The sequence below is a fragment of the Fukomys damarensis genome, unplaced genomic scaffold, assembly GCF_012274545.1.
Source record: "Fukomys damarensis isolate Sample0158 unplaced genomic scaffold, DMR_v1.0_HiC HiC_scaffold_1, whole genome shotgun sequence".
In the NCBI taxonomy this organism is placed as follows: domain Eukaryota; kingdom Metazoa; phylum Chordata; class Mammalia; order Rodentia; family Bathyergidae; genus Fukomys; species Fukomys damarensis.
Window position 1 is genome coordinate 51,625,215 of NW_022900913.1, and position 22,065 is coordinate 51,647,279.

Genomic DNA, 22,065 nt, shown 5'->3' on the forward strand with positions numbered 1-22,065 from the left:
GACCTGGACACAATTTCAAAATCCAGTTTTGATTTAAAAAAAATTCTCATGGCTCAAAACATATAATCCACTAGGCTTCAGACTCCAAGAGAGAGAAATTACTATGGCCTCCATATAAGGCAGGGAGACAGTGACCACAATAGGATGGGGTGGTCTGATGCCCCTGGGTCTCTGAAGTTCTGCTTCAGATCCAGCCAACTCTGTCAAAACATTAAAAGGAAAATTTCTTCTACCTTTTAAATTCAGTAGAATTTACTTGAGCAAAACAAAATAGAACTAGGCAGCTCCCAGAACAAGAACAAGCTCTAAGGACCCCCACCAATAACATGCTCAGGCAGCACTTACAGGATAACAGAATCAAGGCATAGAAAACCCAATCAGCTACAGCCTAGTCAATCAATTAGTTGATTGCTTACAGCTTAACTCGTAAGCGCTGTACAGTGTAATCAGTGTATTATTCAGCTTTCCCGTTGATAGACTTAATACTTGACACCCCCAATTTAAAAATTTAATTTGACTTACGATTTATGGGGATTCAGTTCGTGGTCAGCAGGCTTCTAAGCAGAAATGCACAGCGGCCAGGAGGCAGGGGAAAAGCACCAGGGAGGAAGGGGCCAAGGGCAGATATAGACCCTGAGGCCACGCCTCCTTGACCCAACAGGACACGTGAGAAAGGTGCTCCACCAGTCTCCAGGCAGATTTCAAAGCCAATCAAGTTGACTCTCCACCCTGTCACAGTCAGTTAAGTGGTTACAGGGCCTCTCTGCACTCAGCAAAAGCTCAGTTACTCTGATTAAACTCCATATTGCTTTGGTCAATTGGGCCAGTGTAGGTAATCAGTCCAAATCCTTGGCCTTCTCCAAAATTTTATTTAACAATCCCAACACTTGTCTACAGGCAAGTCCTTCCAAAAGGGAACCTGTACCCAGACCACTCTCGGAAAAAACAGTCCATTATGCTCAGATGTGAGAAGAAGAAAGACCTGTTGCAAATAGTTACAAGTTATTACCCCCAAAGAACTTCACAAAAAGTCTGTTAATATGGTGAAACTGAAAGCCTCATAAAAATATTCATCCTCTATTTCATGAGGCACTGCCAGAAATGGCTGGCAGCAGCTGGGACGTGAAGAATGAAGAGGTTTACAAGGCCTACAGCAAGCATGTTGCAGCTACAAAGTCTTCATATGTCATATTGGCAGCTCACGCACGAAGTTGTATACATAAAAATCCCGGCCCAAAAGCTCTGTCCTTCTGCAATACATATGCTGTGGTAAATGGTGCCATGCTATAATTTCCCGAGTTGGAGATGTATCTATCCCCATTGAGACTGGAAGCAGCTCCTGTGAAAGGCCCCCATCTCCTTGCACTGCCTGCCCCATTTCCCTGGGGATCCTTGAACAACTTTGACGCCTTCTGCCGTCTGGAGGAAAAGTGTGCCCCCTAGAGGTTGGATTGATCATTTGCATTTGAAAACAAACCCTTAGGAAAAACACTGCCTCCTTTCCCAGTAATTGCCCCGTTTTTTGAACCCATGACCTTTTTATTCGTATAACTTTTCAGAAAGAAATCTTCCTTAAAAAAATCAATGAACATGCTTACCCTTATTGACCTTACATGGAAAATGTATCTAAGGAAAATTCGAAATGTAAATAAGCAAGAAGAAACAATATTGAATCACAGCAATCTCAACTCCCCATCAGTTTTTAATTTATAGGTATTATTTATTTTGCTTAAAAATAAAAAAATGGTGATCATGCTGTTTAACAAGTGGCTCTTTTGCTTGACTATTAAAACACAAATATGCTTCAATGTCTATAAATATATTCGGCAATATTAATTACAATGATTGTATGACATTTCATCCTATGTGTGTGTCATATTATTATTTTGGGGGGATACCAGGAATCAAACTCAGGACCTTCCAAGGCAGGCAGCAGAACCACTGAGCTAAATCCCTGGCCATTGTCATATTATTTGCTTGTGTGTGTGTGTTAGAGATCTTCAGGTATGGATGATAAAGGTCATCTTATTCTTCAGATCTTGGCAGATGGAACTTGGCTGAGTTCACTTACTCCAACCTGATATTCTCTTCCACCCCGCTGCATCACCTAAGCAATTATGATTGTTAGTAGTTGTCTCTTTTGGTTTGTCTTCTTCAAATATATTATTAAGAAGGCTTATGTACAAAATAATTACATGTATCATTTATGTATATGTAATTTTAAACTTTATGTAGATGATTATGTTAATAAATTTTGGGGGTTTTGCCCTATGAAGCTCTGAATGTTGATCTAAGTTCAATGTGCCCTGAAGCTATCTCTATGCCTAAACTGCAACCTAACTTCATATATAAACAATCTTAACCTTACTTAAGTGTATATTCATGTAACAGCTGAGTTCCAGTTAATCAAGTGGCAGCTAATCACAGGCAGCCAAATGATCAGACAATATTCATATAAGGCAAATGCCTCAACATACCACACTCTAATAAGGAAAATACAGAGCTGTAACAAATCAAGATTTTTCTGTATGTCATTTCCTTTTTCTGTTTATAAATCCTGCTGTCCATATTGCTGGGTGCAGCTCTCTAACCCTCCACTGCTTCAGAATGTGTTTAGTTCACAAATCCTTCCTCACTCAAATTCTGCTAAATTTAAATAGCTGAAAGATTTTCTTTCTAAATAGCCTAAAGATCTAAACAATGTTTAAGATTCAAGTATGGCTCTGTTTGGTCCATTGTTTCTAACTACATTATAGTACCCTGTATTGGGCATTTTCCCCATTTTGCCTACATTTCTTCTTAGAGATGACCGAACGCTATGAACTTTCTCCGCTAAAACTAATGCTACAATGAAAACTTTTGCAGACATGTGAAACTTTTTTTGCCATACAGTTTCAGAGCAGCTTTTTGCCCAGTAGCCGTGGAAGGGCTGTACCAGTAAACATCCCTAGAAGCAGGCCACACAGCTTCTACAACCCTAGCTACACTATTAGCCACCTGGCTCCTTTTTATCAGTCTAATAAAGTTTATCTCATTTTACTGTGTATTTCTCTGACCATTGACATATTTACAGCATTGTTTTCCAGCTAAGAACATGAAATACCTCCCTATGTGTTCTGAGCATTGCCTAATTTATTTAATCACTTATTTATTTCTGTATAATTAGGTTGTTTCTAAGGAAGACAGAGAAATGGGAAGGCCCCAGCTATTTAGAAAGCCCAAGAACCAACATGAAAAGGAGGAGATGGATGATGCCGCAGTGGCCATTTGTCGTCTGCTTACCTTTGCAGGATGTAGCACTGTATTTTGAACAGTCAAGGGTTCACAGGACATTAACTCGGTGTGAAGAGGGTGGGAGAGGGTCTTCGGTGAATGCCACTGCTTAAACTTTCATGAGCAATAAGTTTTTAAATACAAATCATAGGTTATTTCCTCTTTAAGACACATAATGTCCACTAAACAACTTCAAAATGTAAATTGCTAGCATGTAGTGGACACAATCAAGGCACGGGGCAGAGCAGGGTGGTTCCTAGAGCAGAGGCCTGCAGCCTGGCAGCCATGGCAGGCGATCACCTGCACGGGGTGTTTCATCCCTGGATTTGAGGGTTCCTTAGAAATCTTGTCCCACTTTTGTTAAGACGTCTCCTCTGTGGGGTATGGAGAAGACACTTAGCTCATTTGATTCATGGAATTCCTCATTCTTTTGCTACTGGTTGACAAAATTAATTAGGAAAGGGAAGAATTTTACATAAGATCAATTGGATGAGGCACCAAAGCCAGCCAGCCCCAGTCTACCAGAATTCCAGTGTCTAGAGATGGGGCCCAGGCATCTGTTTTGTAAAGAATTCTCCAGATTATTATGGTGTTCAGCTGAGCTTGGGACCCACACCAAGCTATTCCATTCCTCCACCACCTTCACCAAGCTCCTGCTATGTTAGACTTTCAACCTTTTTGAGGGGGCAGGGATTGAACTCAGGTCCTTGCGCTTGCGAGGCAGGCAGCAGAACCACTGAGCTAAATCCCCAGCCAAACTTTTTAAAAAATTGGTGTACAGGTATCTATTTTGGTTTTATTCTTTATACCTATGTTACACATTATGTCTAGTATGAATGTCCTCATTCATAATAAAAAGTCAAGCAAACAACGAATATGTTCATCGCTATATCAGGAAGATATAAAATGAACAATCAAAGACTGAAGTTAAGTAATATACTAAGAAAGGAAACTAGGAAACTCAGTGTAGCAGACAATTGACTCCCAGGTCTGGCTTGCTTGGAATGAACCACATCCACTCTTGCTGCAATTCATGTTAAGTATCTCTTCAGTATTCTGAGCAGATAGAAACACTGTCAATTTTTCCTGTAATATTCTAGTATGAGAAAACATTAAAAAGCCAGTTATTCCATAATCAGTACTTATCAGAGAGTTGGACAAGTAAGAATAATACAAGTTTTCTATGTTGGCATTTTTCAGGTAATGCTTGTGTTTGGGACTGAGCTGTACTCAATAGCAGTGGTGGCTGGCAAGGGGAAGTTATAATTCTTTCCCAGATGGTAGGAGTTGCAGTTTGGGCTGAAAGTCCTCTATGATGGAGACCCATCAGTTTTTATGGACTTCAAAGCTATTTGCTTCAGTACACTTTGAAATGCAGGGTCAGCTCACTGAGCTACATCATGCTATAATAACACATTTTTATAGGAGTAGCTTGTCAGAGCAGCAACAACATGCAATACATAAAACCAATAAACACACCATGTCTACAGATTCTATCCTAGTAACCAGATAAAGCAATAAAATTGACAGCAGCCATCAAAAAGCTCCTTTTCTAACTTTGTGGGGTGAATTTACTGTTGCTTAAAACAGAAGAGCCGTCACAAAGCCTTAGATCTGCGTACAGTTATGGAACAGCAAGTTACTTCACGTGGAAAGGGAGCATGCCTGATAAATGAAAGCAAGATGAACAGTTATGTTGCTAAGGCTTAAACCTTTATTATCTTTTGTGTGAAGCAACCTGCATCTGAGAGTTTCTACAGAATGTTTTTGAGTTTCCAAATTACACATTAAACATTATCCAGGACAGTACGGCTGTAGGGTGGTAGGGTCAGCAATTAGCATTTTCCATTTCTAGTTTAAAAACAGAATACAGAAGAAACAAAATGAGTTGCTGTTGACTAAGACTGGATTCTTAGCTTGTGGAACTTCTGTGTTCTGAAATGAGAGTAGAAGAAATAAAACTTACTGTTGAGGGTAAGAAAGGACTTAAATGGAATCAATCATTAGGCTGAGAAGCAGAGCAACTTCCATCCAACCAACTCTCACTTTCTTGGCTTAAGGCCTAAGAATTCACTTTTTGCAAATTCTCCTGAAAATTCTGATAAGAAACATGGGAGGCCCAGGGACACTGGCAATGTGGACTGAAGATAAGGTGAGGTGGGTGTGAGCACAGGGGCAGAAGTAGGTGCTGGTAAAGGCTAAGGGGTCACAGGCCAGGCAAAAATGCCAACAACCATTAAAGATGTACTGAGTCCTAGCCAGGTGTGGTTGTGAACACCTGCAATCCCAGCACTCGGGAGGCTAAGGCAGGAGCATCACTGGGAGTTCAAGACCAGCCTGGGCTACATAGTGAGTTCCTGGTCAGTCTCAACTACACAGTGAGAACCTGTCACAAAACAAAAGATATACTGAGTCCTTATTTGTCCCAGGTATGTTCTAGGACACCACTGGGCAAAGACCTGCTTGTGAGACAGGACAAGAGAAATTGAAGCAAGGGAGGAAGATAATCCCATACCCTGATAAACATTTAAAGACGATGAAGGTTCTAGAGTGTGCTGGGTGTGGCGTAATTTGATTTGTATTGGCTAAGTGAGGGAAGAGCTCCTCCTAGAGGAGGAAACACAGGCACTGGACTCTCCTTTGGAGACTGCAGAGCCTTCCAGGCCAAGGAGAGAGCAAGTGCAAAGGCCTGACATCCTGAGAGGGAAAGAGGCTCACCACAGCTGGTGCTCAGCCTGTATTGATTTTTCTGAGAGAGAAAAAGAGACAAAGAGGAAAGTGATTTTCACATTTCCACCCTATGATAATATCCCCCTCCCCCGTTATGCTCCCACCTAAGCGCTAATAAAGTCTGACTGGGTATTACATTGGAGCAATTTTTACTTTAATATCCAATCAGAATTTCAGAATTATAAATTAACATCTCTAACCTAAAATTAGTGGTAGCTCTTTAGCAAGGCCTATACAATCATCCCTTGGTTTCCATAGGGGAGTTGATTCCAGGACCCTTTATGGATAACAAAATCTTCAGATGTGCATTTATATAAAATGGCATATTTGCATGTAGCCTACACATCTTCCTCTGTACTTCAAATCGTTCCCAGATTATTTATAATACGCAAGACAATGCAAATGCTCTGTATTGTTTAGGGAATAAATGATGTGAAAAAAACTCCATATATATTCAGTATATATGGTGGATCTGTTCCACATATTGTCCATCCACAGTTGCTTGAATCCATGAATGCAGAGGATGAGGGAGGCTGTCCACACAGCAACAAAGCACAGGAGTTCCCAGCAAGCTTGCTTAGCGATCCAGACTTGAGAAAATCAAGTCCTGCAGGAGTAGAGCTCCTCTAGGCCTTGAGAAGGTCTACATCATTACCAGCTTCCCTGTCCTCTCTGTCCATTTCCATTCAATGGCACTGTCCTCAGTCTACCACTGGCACAACCTTTGCTGACAACTTCAGCCTCAACAAAAAAAAACTTTTCAGGAAGCTGTCATTCTTGTGCTCCCAACAGTGGCTCTGTAGGGATGGTTTCTTCCACTGGTTTCCATTGTGAACATGCTCTCTTGAATGCCCTCCAAGTTAAAGAGGCTTTTGAGAACCAGCCTAGGAACGAAACCACCATTTATCTTATGGTTCCCATGGGAAAGCAACTTGTAAGAACCAGATACCCAATGAAAGGAGTATTTTTTCACCTGTAAGTTGGACCTGCAACATAAAAGCCAGAATACCCAATAGGCAGCTGAGAGCCTCCTGGGTGGAGAAGTGTATGAGGCCAGTGAAATTTTAAACCTTGGGGATATTGAAGGGGGGTCTTTTTGTAGTTATTTGCATGCTAGGGGCATTATAAAAGCCTTAGAAAACCAAGGATTCATTTCTTAGTCTTTTCTTTAAAATTAATTGTATTTTCCTCTTTCCATTTAAAATGGACAGGGTGGGAAGTGTCGGGAGGGATGTTAGATCAAGCAAAGCAGATGGTCCCATGGTGGGTTGTTCCTCCTCATCTTCCGCCCACCTTCCACACAAGGAAATGGCTCTATGTCTCTCACAAGTGTCTGGGTTTTGGCTTGAGTTAATTTATCTGCCATGGAAGGGTTTCAAGGGTAGGAAGTTCAGAAAAGCACAATCATTTCTAGCCCAGCACCAGGAACCAATATGAGAAGTCTGGTCACTAAGAGATTCCAGTTTCTCCACAAAAATGTGTTTTCCTAAACAAATTTATTTGTCTTCTCTGGAAGCCTTTGACACTAAAGGTGTTGATATTTCCACCTGAGAAAGAATTTAACTGTATAGAGGAGAAGAGCAGCCAACAAGAACAAAAATACTGTCAGAAAGAAGATGCTCACAGCTGTAATCCCACAGGACAGTGTGACATCAGATAGCTGAACTCCCTGTAGCGATGGGGGATATGCACACCTGGTCTCCTTGAAGTCCTCCAGTTTTTGCACATTTTCTTTGTACCATGTTAAAAAATGAACATTTGAGCAAGTGCAATCCAAGGGATTGTGACTTAAATTAATGATGTTCTGCTGGGACAAGGTAGGAAGGAGATGGGGTGGGATAATGCGAATGCTATTGGTGGCCAGATTGAGGTAGGTGCCCTTAAACTGGCTGAGGGCATTGATGCTATCAGATGTCAGGTTGTTATGGCTTAAGTCTACATGAACAATATTTCCAAGGCCGTGGAAGGCTTCCCGGTCTATGGAAAAGAGATCACAGGAGGATAACACCAGAATCTCTAAGCTTCCTACCATCTGAAATAGGTTGGTCTTTGGGATATTCCCATCTTGAAAGTGATTGCCCTGTAAATTCAGATGCCGGAGATTCTCCAGGCCTGCTAAAAGATGCTGATTGCTGGTATCAAGGAAGCAGTGAGAGAGATTCAGAACCTGCAAGAGATGAAGGTTTTGGAAAGGACCTTGTGGAGCATTAACATGTAAGTGAGTAAAGGCCAAGTCCAGGAGTTCTAGCCGAGGACATGCTTTGAATGCTTCATTCCTGAGACCAAGGGGCTCATTGTAGCTCAGGTTTAGGCTTTGCAAGTGGGACAGATTTTTGAGTTGTAGATTGCAGCAATCAGAAGCCTCAATATCATTATGGCTTAAATCAAGTGTCTGCAGATTTTCTAATTTTTCTAAACAGCCAGCACCGAGTTGGAGTTTTATTACATTGCCTTTGAGGTAGAGGTGTGTGAGGGAGGGAAAACTATCAGCATTGATTTGACATAATTGGTTAAACTTATTTACATTGAGAACTAATTTCTTCAGGGAGTGCATATCTTTAAGCCCAGATGGTAATTTTTGCAAGTGGGTAGCTGTCAAGTCCAGTTCCTGGAGGTGGGTGAAACACTGAAACGTGGCCGAAGACAGATCAGAAAAATGGTGTTTCTGCAGGTTCATGCTCTCAACAGACATTTCACAAAGCCCCTCAAGCATGCTCGAACTCAGATCTTGGTCTTCAGTATCCTCAAATGTCCCTAGCCAGAGAGACTGAATAGTAGAATTATGCAGACCGCTGAATATAACAGACAAGTTAACAGTCCCTCCAAATTTCAAACTTTGGAAGACCATTGACTTGAAAGCCCCGGGCTCAATGCCTTTAATGTCATTGCCATTGAAGTTAAGGCTCAGGTTGGTAGTTGCTCTCAGAGAGTCCATATCCTCTCTAGAAAGGTAGTGTATGGCATTATTCTGAAAATCCAAGACTTTTAGGTTCCTTGTTGGGAAGTCTTTGGGAAATTTCATTGAGGAAATATAGTTGCCTCCAAGATACAAACTTTCCAAGTTTTTGAGATTGTGTGCTGGGATAAACTCAAGGCTGAATAGTCCTGTTTGGGTTAAGAATAGGTGCTTCAGTGACTCGGGCCCACTAAGTGCTGTTTCTGCCACAAATATCAGGGGGTTTCCAGTTAACACAAGTGTGCTCAGCTGAGGATGGCTTTGAAAAGCATTTTCATGTATCCAGTTAATTTGGCACCTGGAAAGAAAATAGTATGTAACAATCATTCATTAAAAAAAATTATTACTGTAACAGTGATGTGTGTTAACAAAACCATTTTTGTATATACTAAAACAGAATATATTATTATTCAAAAATCAAGCATAAAAAGATTTCTTCCATACCCACAGACTGCTGAATTAACAAAAATAGCCTCAGTTCTGAAGTCTCTGAGTTAGAATTTATTCCAGGGATCTTGCCCCTTTAGGCTGAACACTCAGAGTTTTGTGTTGTGCTATAAGGAACAATTACTGGCAGGTAAAAATCAAACTATCGCTATTTGAAGCAGTAAGTAAAAATGTCATATATGATGCCTGACAATATATAATATGTAATAGATAAATGTGTAAACCTGTGCTGGCCTTGGAAAGTTACATCCTTCATTCAACTTTTTTTTGGGGGGTGAGTGGTTGTGCTGGAGAGTGAATCCACAGAATTGTGCATGCTAAGAACACACTCAACCACGGAAGCTCGGCCCTTCTTTTCCGTGTATGATGTATTAAAGTGATGGCTATGTTGTAGAGCTATTGTGTATCAAATATGCTAAAAATATGGATTACACACATATCCCACACTGGTGCTTTCCTTACGTAAACATAAGAGGTGGTACCATTCACCATGGATACCTCACAATGGTGTCGTAAATATGAAACGTTACCATGGATGTGTACGGTCTCCCAACTCGCGGGAGCTTAAGTAGAAAGATGGAGGGAGAGGACCCCAGACATCATGCACATGTGAGGTCCCTTCCCTCTTCTGACCTCCAACAACCGATAAACTGCATGGCACTTTTTTTATTTTTAACTTTTCTGTAGTATTTCTGCCTATTAGGTCTCAAGTACTAGTTCAGCATTTGGAATCCTGATTCTGCTATTGAAGCCAAATAATGGAAATCCTTTTCCAATTTGGAAAAAGAAAAAAAAATTAGTAAGCGTATTTCTCCTGGAACTTTTTTCCTGACTGTCAAGACCTGATAATGGCCCTCTATGCCAAAATGTGGTATAATGTGGCATCTGATTTAGGATAACATTTATTTTTAGTTTCCTTATTGATACTACTTAGAACTTCTTAAACAGCACTGCTAACACAGCTAGTTTGAGAACAATCAACCTTCCTTTGCATTGACTGGTGTTTATTTAAGTCACATTTCATTAGTACAAACTATTTCATGGGAAAGGGTAAATGAACATGCAGGACAAGCAGAGTGTCCTTGCATCCAAAAGATCCAGGAATCAATTAAAATCCAGTGTGTGTGTGTGTGTGTGTGTGTGTGTGTGTGTGTGTACACATACGCGTGTATGTGTTTTAACTTAGGTGAAAAATCCAGAGCCCACAAGGAACTCACATACATACCTGGTTAAATCCAAAAAGATAAGGTTTATGAGTCTCCTGAAGGTTGTATTTTGAATTGTGGGCAAGGAATTAAAGCTGAATTCCAAAAATTCTGTTGTGTTTGGTAGCGTGTCAGGAACTTCACTGAGATCCAAATTTTCGCAGTTATATATTTTGTTGGTTTTTTTCTGATGGGAGAAACAATATGAATATTGGATTCAGTAACTGATTGACTAGCAATATGAGATATGTTTTCCCTTTGAGCAGCAATTCTACCCTTAGTGATTTACACTTGTAAAAACACAAAATGACTCTGCACAATGTTGCTCAGTATAGTATTTTTTGTAGTAGAAAAAGATTGACAATGACCATTGATATATAAGGCTAGCTGACCAAAATGTAGCACATTCACAAAGTGGAAACCTCAGAAACTGCAGAAGGAATGAGGAAGGTCTGCATACACTGATGTGGGGCTATCGGGACACACTGTAAGGTGAAAACAGCAAAGTATATAGACTGTTTAGAGTACACAGTGTGCTACTTATTGGTATGCTTGTATTTTATTTCTTCCCTCTTTTATTATAATATATTCACTGTACATAGAAATGCTTTCATAGTGGGGGATTGGCACATGTACAAATCACACTGGATCATTTGTACTTCCCCCTCCCCTCCCCTCGCTCCATCTCCTCCAATCCTTCACCATTTAGCATGGTCTGTCTCCCTTTTCCTACTATCTAAATGAGTCCAAGGTAAAAAAAAAACAACAAAACACACACACACACACACACACACAAATGACGTTTCTAGTGAGAGAAGGGACAACATATAAGAACCATGATGGAAACGAGACTTCTCTGAATATATTTTGGTTTATGGTTTTCCTTCTGGATGCATGGAAATGCTTTAATTTCCCTTAGGAAAGCAGCAAACAAATAACCCTACATCAGCATTACCAGAATAAGACAATCACACATGTCCTTTTTGTTGATTTTTTTTTTTTTGGGTTTTATTTTTTGAGACAGGGTCTCATTATGTAGTTCAGACGGCTCTGGAACTCACTGTATAGCCCAGGCTGGTCTCAAACTTGCAGCGATACTCCTGCCTCAGCCTCCCAAGTGCTGCGAATACAGGTGTGTGCCACCATGCTCAGCTACACATGTATTTTTTGATGTGCTTAAAAAATTAAACCTGAATCCAATCAAGACTGTCAGCCTAACTTCATGTTTACAAGCGTGGCAAGTTTAAGTTAAACACAACCACAAGGCACAAGGTAGCAGCCAGCCAAAGGCAGAAAGTGGGGTGTTTTATAAGACGAATGTTTTACCAGTTTGAGGGGCAGCTTTTGTTAAAAGAGACAAAGATCTAAAATCTTTTTAAGGTCTGGGGATTTAGCTCAGTGGTTCGGTGGCCTGCCTTGCAAGCATAAGGACCTGAGTTCAATCCCCGGTACCCCCCCAAAAAAAAGGAAAAAATAAAAGCTATTTAAGAGACAGCCAACACAGAACAGAACAGCCCTTTCTGTTTTGATTCAAATAAAGCAGTTAGGAAAAGATACCTTAAGGATAGTCGAGAACTTTGAGAACAGGATTGGATGCTATTGAGAAATTATGATGTGTGCTCAGCACTGGCAGGAGGATCACAATTTCAAGCTCGGCCTGGCATTTTAGTGATTTAGCAAGATCTTGTCTGAAAAGACCAAAAAATATATATAAATAGGGCTGGGGAAGTAGCTGCAGGGGAAGTCCTTGGGTGCGATCCCCAGTAGTGCAGGGGGAGTGGGTGTAGAGAAAGAAAAAGAAAGAGAAGTTTTGAATCTTGTATTGTTAGTGGCCTTGCAGTTATGTAGAAGAAATGTTCTTATTGTTTTGGGATGTATACTAAAGTTTTTCCAAGGTAAAATGACATTGGTTTGGGCTTGCTTTAAAGTACTCTGGCAGAAAAGGAGGGGGTGGACAGACAGTAGGCAAAATGCTGCTGGGTGTTGAATACTCCGCGTTGCATACCTAGAGGATCTCTTTAATTGACTATTTTGTATATGTTCACAAATTTTCTTAACACAGAGTTTAAGAAACTAACAAGGTGGCACAGACCTTAGGTCTTACAATCTTAATGTATTAATTTCAGAGCTCTGGATTTGTAGGCTGTGCATATCAGATGCTAGGCCTTTGGCCACAGCCCCATACAGAGGAATTACTCCTCCAGTGCCCAATGTAGCCAAGGATTCAGAGGTGCGACAATTATTGCTTGGTAGTATTGTAGCAAATACAACTTATAGTGCTGCAGCTTTAGGTGGTATAACAGAGTCAGGCTGAGAAGAATCGAGAACACACCCTACAAATTGAGGGGAGGTTTACTTTGCTAGCAGAATGATCGGGGACTTTACTGCCAAGTGATTAATCCATCTGGGTGGTGAACAGGGTTTATATAGATTTGGGAAAGGCGGGGTGGAGATACAGGGGCAAGACACTCAACATCAGTGCATTAGTCAAGGTAGATATATTCAGCTTATACAACTGGATGGAAAGGTACACTAGGATTCACCTTTTGTACAGTGGTGGGAAGCAGGGGTCACAGAAGCTCTGAAACAAAGGACAATGGAGGAAAACGTCCAAATGCCTGCACATGTTTTAGGTGCAAGAGGGCTTGGAGCTAGGAGGAGCCTTTTGTTTACTACCCAGTTAGGGGCAGCACAGGCTTCTTCTGCTCAGAAATCATTTCCTTGATCAATAGTATTATAAGTAGCTAAACTAGAAGTTACTATAAGGCAGTCAGACAGAGATGGGCCCTCAGAATAGAAAAGCAGTTGAGGCACTTACACTGGTAGGATTATAAAAAGGGATAAATGGCAGTGATCGATATTCTAATTATGTATCAATCACCTGGGTGTGGAACTAAGACCTTAAGCCACCCCTTTCAGGATAGGTCCCTGACCCATCCCTCACTGAAAATTCATGTTCATTCCCTGTAGGGTAGCTACAAGACTTGCTTCCCTTTTTGATCCCCCATTTAATCAATATCACCTAAGTGACTATACCTGTAATCTTATTGGTTGATCCAGTGTTGCTCCTCCTCATCCCCACCTTTTAATTTCCCATTGGATCAATATTATCTAAGCAACTGTACTTGTAATCTTACTAGTTGAGTATATCTTTGTCCCACCTCAAACCTGCTTCAGCTCCTGGCTTTGCTTCATAAAAACCCTCTGGAAAACATGGTCTCCTGGGCAACCCACTTTGCAGTCTCCCTCTGTCTCTCTTAGACAGAAGCTATCTTTCCCTCAATAAATTTTTTGGACTCAACCTCTGTTGTTCCTAGAATTCCTTCTTCAGTTTTAGAGATCATGAACTTGAATTTTTGATATCTAGCAAGTTTTGGGAAATACAACTCTTCCCCCTATGTTAGTAGGTGTCCCAACTCAAGTCTAGATCTTTGATTAGGTAAAAATGAAAAGTGTTTGGCTAGAACGTTATAGGGCCAGGCGCGTTAGAACTATAGAGATGCGCCACACTCTGAATTAAATGGAATCCTTTATTATAAGCTGGCTGATCCAGAGTGGCTCATGCCAAAAAGACTGAACAAAGGAAAGGCAGTTTGCAGGGTCCCTTTAAGGGGTCTTCTGTTTGGGGAGGGCTCAGGGAGGGGGTGGAGCATAAGTGGAGTTTCACAGGGGCAGAACTTTGCTAACTAGTGAGGGTCAGGGCAGTTTAGTTAAAAGAAAGAATCACACAGGTGGGGAGTCTTCTGTTTACAAGGCAGTAAAGATAACATAGTTGCAGACTCACACAGGATGAGGTCTCTGTTCCACAGCGAAGGGACTCCCGCCCAGAATTACACCACTTAACACAAATGGAGCCAGGTACACAACTAGAGTCAGGTTGGCTATCACAAGAAGACTAAAGAACACTAAGGCCGTATTCATCTGGATGAAGGGCAGGTGCAATGGAGTATCTTGCCTGGACAGGCTCCTCAGAGAGAAAGAAATGATCTCCAGGGCGAGGTACAAGATCATGGGGACCCAGAACCATGGGCCCAGCTTGCAGTTCATCTCAGGCCCCAGGTGGGTTCATCCAAACTTCCAGGGCTGCTTTTTCCCTGATCACTTTTGGCCTCAGTGGAACCCCTCTGAAACTGCCCAGCCTGACAAACCTCTTCCACCAAGCCCATGACAGCTTACCTTGTGCTGAGTTGCAAACAGACCTACTTAGGTAAAAGCAGGACTGCACACAACCTCCTTCACTCTAAAGTGTGAGTATGCAGAGATGTTGCTATTGTCATCGGGTTTTTTTTTTTTTTCTGCCTTACTCTAATTTCTGCTTAGTGGTACACTTTTCTGTAGCTTCAGCAAGTATGCTTATCTACAGAATACCAGGGGTTTTCTTCAATATTGTGACAATATTATAACTGTCACTGATGAAAATGTCATATTTATGTTTACGTGTAATTCATTCTTCGCTTTTATAGACCCAGAGTCCTCTAGGCACTGCCACAAATCCACATAATGTCCTTGAAACACACACGTGGCATTTAAACTTGGATTTAGCTGACATGCCGCCAGACCTGTCCTTGGTGCCCCTGAACTCGGACCGCGCAGAGAGGCGGAGCTGCTGGGCCCACATTTGCTAAGGTGCCAATTTGCTCTGAGGAGAGTTTTCTTTTCCTGGTCTCCCTTGACATAATTGATTTCACACACACTTGGCGAAAGAGGACTTTCCTCCATTTGTCTTGCTCTATTCTGGCCCTACAGCAATAGACTTCGATGCTGGTGATTCCCTCCTCCTGCTGAAAATGTAAGTCCCTGTGACACCTAAATTATTCCATGTCTCAGCCTCTTGTGTGTTTAAGTAAGCACATTAACTACACTAATGTAATTCTGCGAGTTGAGAATCCAGGAGGAGCTCTTCTGAGCCTGTGGCCTGAGGGGGCTTCTTGAAAAAGGAAATACAGGTAGATGAATGGGCGGTTTCAACCTAGCAATAACTGAGGTCTAGTGGTTGACTCTACCAAGGAGTGTTCTCAAGAAGCCCACTGGAGCCTGAGAACAAAGTTAAATAATCTCAAATTAGGCAGAAATGGTAATTAATCCTTGGCCCTGGGTATGTAGGAGAAAGAGGCAATGACAAAAATGTAGCTAAGAGGGCTGGGGATTTAGCTTAGTGGTGCCACACCTGCCTGACAAGTGCAAGGTCCCGAATTTGATTCCCGGCACCAAAAAAGAAAAATAAATGTAGTGAAGAGTATTTAAAAAACGAACATGTTTTTCGGAAAATCTTGTGTTCGATGCACACATAGCCCTTCCCTTGCAGTTTGGACAATCACTATAGCACAATCAAAATTGCCGTGGTGATGCGGACATCAGAGCAGCATGCATTCCAGAAGCATCTAAGAACCATTGCATTGTTTTATGTATTATTCTAAGGCTGGAACTATACACGAGTACATGGTTATTCTCATCCCTTTTGGTGGAGGGTAAATTGTAGATCCGATGAGTGCTCACCCCTAAACACCTCTCAGTTTATATCTGCTAAACAAAATGACAATCACACTGCCATTGTCAAATCTCCAATATTTAAACTTGATCTGATATCATCCACTGCAGGGTCTATATTCAGTTTTGCCAATTGTCCCAATATTGTCCTTTACTGTAATTTTTGTTTTTCCAGTGAGGATCACGTGTTGCACTCAGTTCTCATTATCTTGTTAGACTCCTTTAAACTGAGACGACTCCTCAGTGTTTCAAGACATTGATATCTTTTGAAGAATACAAGCTTGTAATTAGCAGAATGTTTCTCATTGGGGGTTGTATGTTTTCTCATATTTGATCCAGATTATATATTTTTTATTTGGTTTTTGGTTTTTAGTACCAAGGATTGCCTTGTGCATGGTAAGCAGGTGCCCTACCATTGAGCTACATCCCGAACACAGGTCACAAGTTTTTGTTAGAAATATTACAGTAGTAAGGTTGTACTTTTCTCCCTCTCAGGATTCAGAGTGAGTTCTGATAGCAGAGCGAAGGGCTGCAGAAGAGCAGAGAGATAATGTTGTAGAGAATAAAAGAACAAGAGGCAGAAAGGAACAGATACCGTGGCTACTGCCTGGACCATAAGCTTTGGTTTTTCTGCAGGCAGAAATCCACCATGTTGCAGTTTCCCTGAGCTCCACACAAACACTTCCTCTGACCCCAGCCTTGTCTTTCTGGAGTTGATATGTGGTCAGTTTCCGGAGATGATTTTGCATGCCTCTGCCTCAGCGGCATCTTGATGTGAACTCCTGCAGCCTGCAGCTGTGGTGAGGCCATGTGGTAGTCATGACAACCCACCCCAAGTCAAGGGGCACCTGCCTAGGACCCCCCCCCCCCCCGCCCCACCCCCCCCGTGCACGGGCTCCTGTGCAGCCACTGTGTCTCCAGCTGGGTCTTGGAGCAGGGCCTTTCCCCCAGCAGGGCTCCCTCAGTGCTGCATCTTTATTTGCAGTCCCTTCTCCCTCCAGGTACTCATTTGCATTTTTTCAATCAAGATTTTCTTTTCTTCTTTCTGCGGCGTCTAACTCCCTCCCATCCCACTGCATTTTCCCTCCTTGCAAGTGTTGAAACACTTTCTAATTTGGAAACCTTTGAATTTCACTCCAACTGCTCATTCCCACCTTTGCAGATGTTTCATCAGCACTTGACACACGCATGCCCAAAGGAGGAGTCTGGGACGATGGCCGCCAGATCGCACCTCATCTAGAAGACAGCAATTTGACTAGCAAGCTGAATCCCAGAGCAAGGATTGCTCTTTGAAAACAAAAAAAGAAGAAGGCACATCTTTAAAACATTGTTGTCGATCTGAGTCCTCTAGGCCGAAGGCATTTTATTTTCTGTTTGTTTTTCCAGTCAGCCTGCTTGGGTTCAAGTCCCAGTTCTTAAGCCCTAGCTATGTTCATTGAGCCTCCTTTTTACCCAGCTACAGACTGGGGCTAAAAAAATTACTCTGAAGGCCTACTGTGAGGATTAATAAACCGGTGTATCTGTACTACCTAAAAGGAGTTAGTATATACCGGGATCATCACAATGTCACATTGTTATCTAAAGCTATTGGGATCCCTTGCATGCATGAACTTGGAGTTCTCAAAACAGCTCCACTAAGCACAACCACCCCATACCTAGGGACTGAAGAACTTTCTCCTACCATAGTTTGCAGGGACAGGGTGGCTAGGATGAGCCAATTTGAAATGGGAGGCTGCTCACACTCCCAGGAAACTATTCAAGAGTTCACCTAAAATATCCCACAGTCCAAACCACAGAGCACTGTTTTCCACTGCTCTCGGGATATTTTGCAGTCTCTAAAGACTTGGTCATGCCTCTGTAGTTTTATTGCTTCACACAACACACACACACATACACACAGAACATGTAGCATTTAGCGGTGGGAGGTATTTGAATATTCATCGTAATATCTTACAACTTATGGATAAATCTGAACATTTTTAAACACATTTTTAATAAAAAATAATTTTGGCTCATACTTAACATATATGTAAAAAAATCCTGCTAGATTGTAGATCTAAATGGGAAACATAAATAAATATGAAACAATAAAGTTTCTAAATGAAATCATGGGATAATATCATAATAGTGTTGGGGTAGACAAAGACTTCTTAAACAGAACTGAAATGCAAAGAAAGTAAAGGAAAAATTATGCATTGTGCTGTTAGAAAATTAAAAACTTCTGTTCAGCAAAAAAAAAAAAAATGCCTTTGGGAGAGTGAAAATATAAGCCAAGAATGGGGGGAAATATTTGAAATCTGATAAAGGACTTTTATCCCTAATAAATAAAGAATTACTATAAATTAAAGCAGTCAAAAAAGAAAATGGGCAAGAGACTTGAACAGAAACTTCACAGGCATAAAAGTGGGAATGTCAAGCTGGCTGTAGCTCAGTGGCACAGTGGTTGCCTCGCATGCTGCAAGTCCCGGGTTTAATACCTATCACCACACAAAAAGGGTATGTGTGCAAAAGGCAGACAAGAGTATGCATATACACTCGATTTATTATTCATCAGGAAAAAAATTCTACTACTTACCAATCAGAAAGACTAGCATTTAAAAAGAAACAATAATACCTGTTGATGAGGCTGTGGAACGATCAGAACGATCAGGTAAATTTCTGATGAGTGTGAACTGGTATCAACAGTTTGGAAAACTCAATCACAGTTAGACATTTAAACATATGGATAGCCTATGACCAAATATATTCACTCTTAGGAAGATATCTAATGGAGATTTGTACAATTTGTTTACTAAAAAACAGATTACACTGTCCCAAGCAGCAGCATTCATAATAGCCACAAACTGCGAAAGTAGAAGACTCCATTTCGAGTCAAATGGATAAATAAATGGTGGTTCACAATGCGAAAGTGCTATATTCAGCGATGAGAATGAACAAATGCCTGCTGCCTAGATCATCAATAAGTCTCACAGATTTAATGTTGAGCAAAGGAAGCCGGGCACAAAAGAAGTACACACTGTATGATCCCAGGTGGATAAAGTTTAAAACTGAGCAAAAACAATCATGACAATAGAAGTCAGAGGATTAGATGTCTAGGGACAAAGAGGAGGCCTGAGGAGGGCTTTTGAGGTGATAAGCGTCTTCTGCGCTCTGATTTGTATGTTGGTTGCACGAATGTGTTCACTTGCTGCCAGGGCCTGCAACTGCACATTTAAGAACTGTGAAATTTCCACATGTATGTTTCTCTTCAACAAAATTTTGCTAAACTCAAAACAAAGCAAGCCCTTGTTTTCTGGATAGGCTGCATAGGGTCCTGGTGCTCTGTCACATGAACGTAGGTAGGGTGTGTGGTTAATTATGCTTGAGCTGGAGGGAAAAAACGGAAGGGAAAAAGAAAGCAAGGGGAGGGGTGAGTATAGCGAGAGTGACTTGAATTTGGGAAAGGGCCAAACCCCTTCAATCAAAGGCACAAGGCACTAAGCCTATATGACTGGTGTTCTTACAAGAAGAATATAGGTCACAGCCACTCATGGTGAGAATGGTACAAGGACACAAGGAGAGCATGGCTATCTACAAGCCAGAGAGGCCTCAGGAGAAATCAACCTTGCTGACAGTTGGCGCTCAGATTTCAGAACTATAAGAGAATAAATTTATGTTGTTTAAACCTCCCAGTCCTGTACTTTGTTGTGGAGGCCTGAAAAACGAATATACCATCCCAGCCTTAATTTGCCCTGGGCATTCACATCTTCTCAGTCTGAAGACATCCTGATTTTTTCCAAACACCAGACTAATAAGGTTCTGCTGGTTTCCGTTCCAGGCCTTATTCCAGTCTTGGCTTTGGTTATGCCTTTGTCTGGCAAGTCTCCACTCTGCTCTAGATCATTCTCCTGATTTCTGCCCAGCTACTGTCCCAGGGTCATTCTTCATCTTGCTGCCCTGGCTCTGACCCTTCCTTCAGTCCCAGCCTAGGAAAGAAGCTCACCAAACCATCAAGACTGGTGGTCCTTCCTGCCTGTGGCCCTTGCCGGGCCGGCTATGTGGAAACAGTGAGAGAAAGGCTGAAGGTGGTCAAAGAAGCCCTTCTCCTTTTTCTTTCTCTATCCACTCCAAGGACTTCCCACAGGTTGATAAATATCATTTTAGCCCCAAACAGAAGGTTTTATTTGGCTCTACTCTGGTTTTACTCCTATGGTCAGTCAAACAGATGGACAGCTGTCCAAGTGGAAGAGAAAGCCAGACTCATTCAAAGTGATCTGTGCTCTGAAACCTGGCATGGCCTTTCTTTACTAATCTTCAACAGAGATCCAGGAAGTCAAAGAACTATCTGGGGAATGGCCCTGTGCTGAGATGGTGGATAAGATTAGGAGGGAGGTTTGGGGGTCTGCTCCTTGCATGAGCCTCTGTTGACCTGGCAGTCTCAATTGGGGTGGCTTTGGGGGAATCTTTTGCACAAGATGCTATCAGACCTTTGTATGGCTGAGCTCTTTGGTTCCCTTTTCACGATAACGACAAAGTTCTCACTATCCTGTCAAAGACAGTGGATACTGAAATGCCAAGGCTCAAAGAAGACAGCATGCTGAACTTTGAGTTTCTCAGAAAGTTGAATCTGGAGAAAGTCAGTTTGGACTCACCTCGATGCACATCTGATCTGAGGAGGTGACAACTTCACAGCTGGCTGAAAGAAGCACCACCAAAAAGTAGCAGCTGACAGCAGGAGCCATCCCAGGTCCGGTACAACTGCAGCTCAGCATGATGATCTAATGCTTGGAGTTGAGTGATTCAATCGGGCTCTGATGACCCCAGCAATTTTCCAGCCAGAGATGTACTCAGATGGGTGATCTTGGTACAAGAAATGCACGGACTGCTCAGCCTTTAGTGGCTCTGTGCTGCATAAAAGGGAAGTTCCTTTTGCATATCAACCATGTTTGCCAAAAATAACTGTGGACCCAGCCCCAGGATGGCCCAGTTCACTTCCAGGCAAACAAGAATTGGTTGTGTAGCCCTCTCAGTCTCAGTGTGGTGAAACTGACTGGCTCTGTGCTGGCCTCAGGTTTTTGGTCTGCTCCGGCAGCTTCTAGTCCTTTCCCCGAGGCTGCACTCACACAGGAGGCCCCTTCTTTAGTTGTCCTAGGTGAGTGACTGGGAGGGCTGGTGGGGCATGGTGGCAGGACAGCTCTGTGCGAGCAGATGGAAGGGCTGCGGAGATGCTGTGAACTGGAAACAGAGGCAAATAGTGTGCCTGATCCTTGAACTGCTGCCTGGGTTCTCTGTGCTGTCCCTGTGTCTGGTCTCTGTGCAGGAAGAAGATTCTTTTTTCTCCATCTGGGGATTCTGGCCTGTTAAGGCAGGGTAGGTGGGATTCCTTTTTGTTCCCTCCTCTGTTTGCTTAACACTTCAAGTACAAATGAAACAGCCTGCCAAGGAAGCCTGCCTCAACTCTACCCCTTCTCAGAGATATCTCTGAAGCAGGACTGTAATTACCTTCATCATGGTACAAGATGTGGTAGTGATTAAAGAAAGTCAAAGTGGAAACATGTCCTTGATGGGCTTGCTTTAGCTACCTCAGACCTTGTCTGGTGTGCGTGCAGATAGTTATCTGGCATATGGGAGATACTTGGTGTTACTATGCTCCCAGTCCATTTCCAAGCACCCTGTTCTTAGTTTCAGAGTTCACAGTGCCTTCAGGTACTATGGGCACTGCATAGTATTATTACCACCCATAGGATGATTATAGTAGTTACCTTTTATTGTACTTATTGGGTACTTACTATATGTCAGACACCAGCTCAGGCTTTATTTTGTTTTCTATACATTATCCTATCCCATCCAGGAATATTTCCTGATGTGCTATAAAAGAGGTCTTATTAACTCTTTGATTTTATAGTTACAGAAAGAAATACTGAGAAAAATTAAATGACCCCCCCCAAGGCCATAAGAACAGAAAGTATGGATTAGGACTTCAAACTT

At 41.9% G+C, this 22,065-nt stretch overlaps 1 protein-coding gene across 1 annotated transcript; it reads right to left on the minus strand.

The window, feature by feature from the left end:
* Positions 1–5,618: 5,618 nt before the first annotated feature.
* Cd180 (CD180 molecule) lies at positions 5,619–20,958 on the minus strand. The gene is made up of 3 exons (XM_010637286.2): positions 20,730–20,958; positions 10,632–10,798; positions 5,619–9,257 (listed from the first exon to the last, which is right to left on the minus strand). The coding sequence occupies exons 1-3, from the start codon at positions 20,847–20,849 to the stop codon at positions 7,529–7,531; spliced, it is 2,016 nt and encodes a 671-aa protein (XP_010635588.1). The 5' UTR covers positions 20,850–20,958; the 3' UTR covers positions 5,619–7,528.
* Positions 20,959–22,065: the final 1,107 nt, after the last annotated feature.

Excerpts from the sequence above, each read along its gene's own strand:
- Cd180 (XM_010637286.2), bottom strand. The coding sequence starts at position 20,849 with ATGCTGAGCTGCAGTTGTACCGGACCTGGGATGGCTCCTGCTGTCAGC. Across the intron at positions 10,799-20,729 it reads CAGATCAGATGTGCATCGAG|AAAAAAACCAACAAAATATA; the intron begins GTGAGTCCAAAC and ends TTCTCCCATCAG. Across the intron at positions 9,258-10,631 it reads ATCTTTTTGGATTTAACCAG|GTGCCAAATTAACTGGATAC; the intron begins GTATGTATGTGA and ends TTTTCTTTCCAG.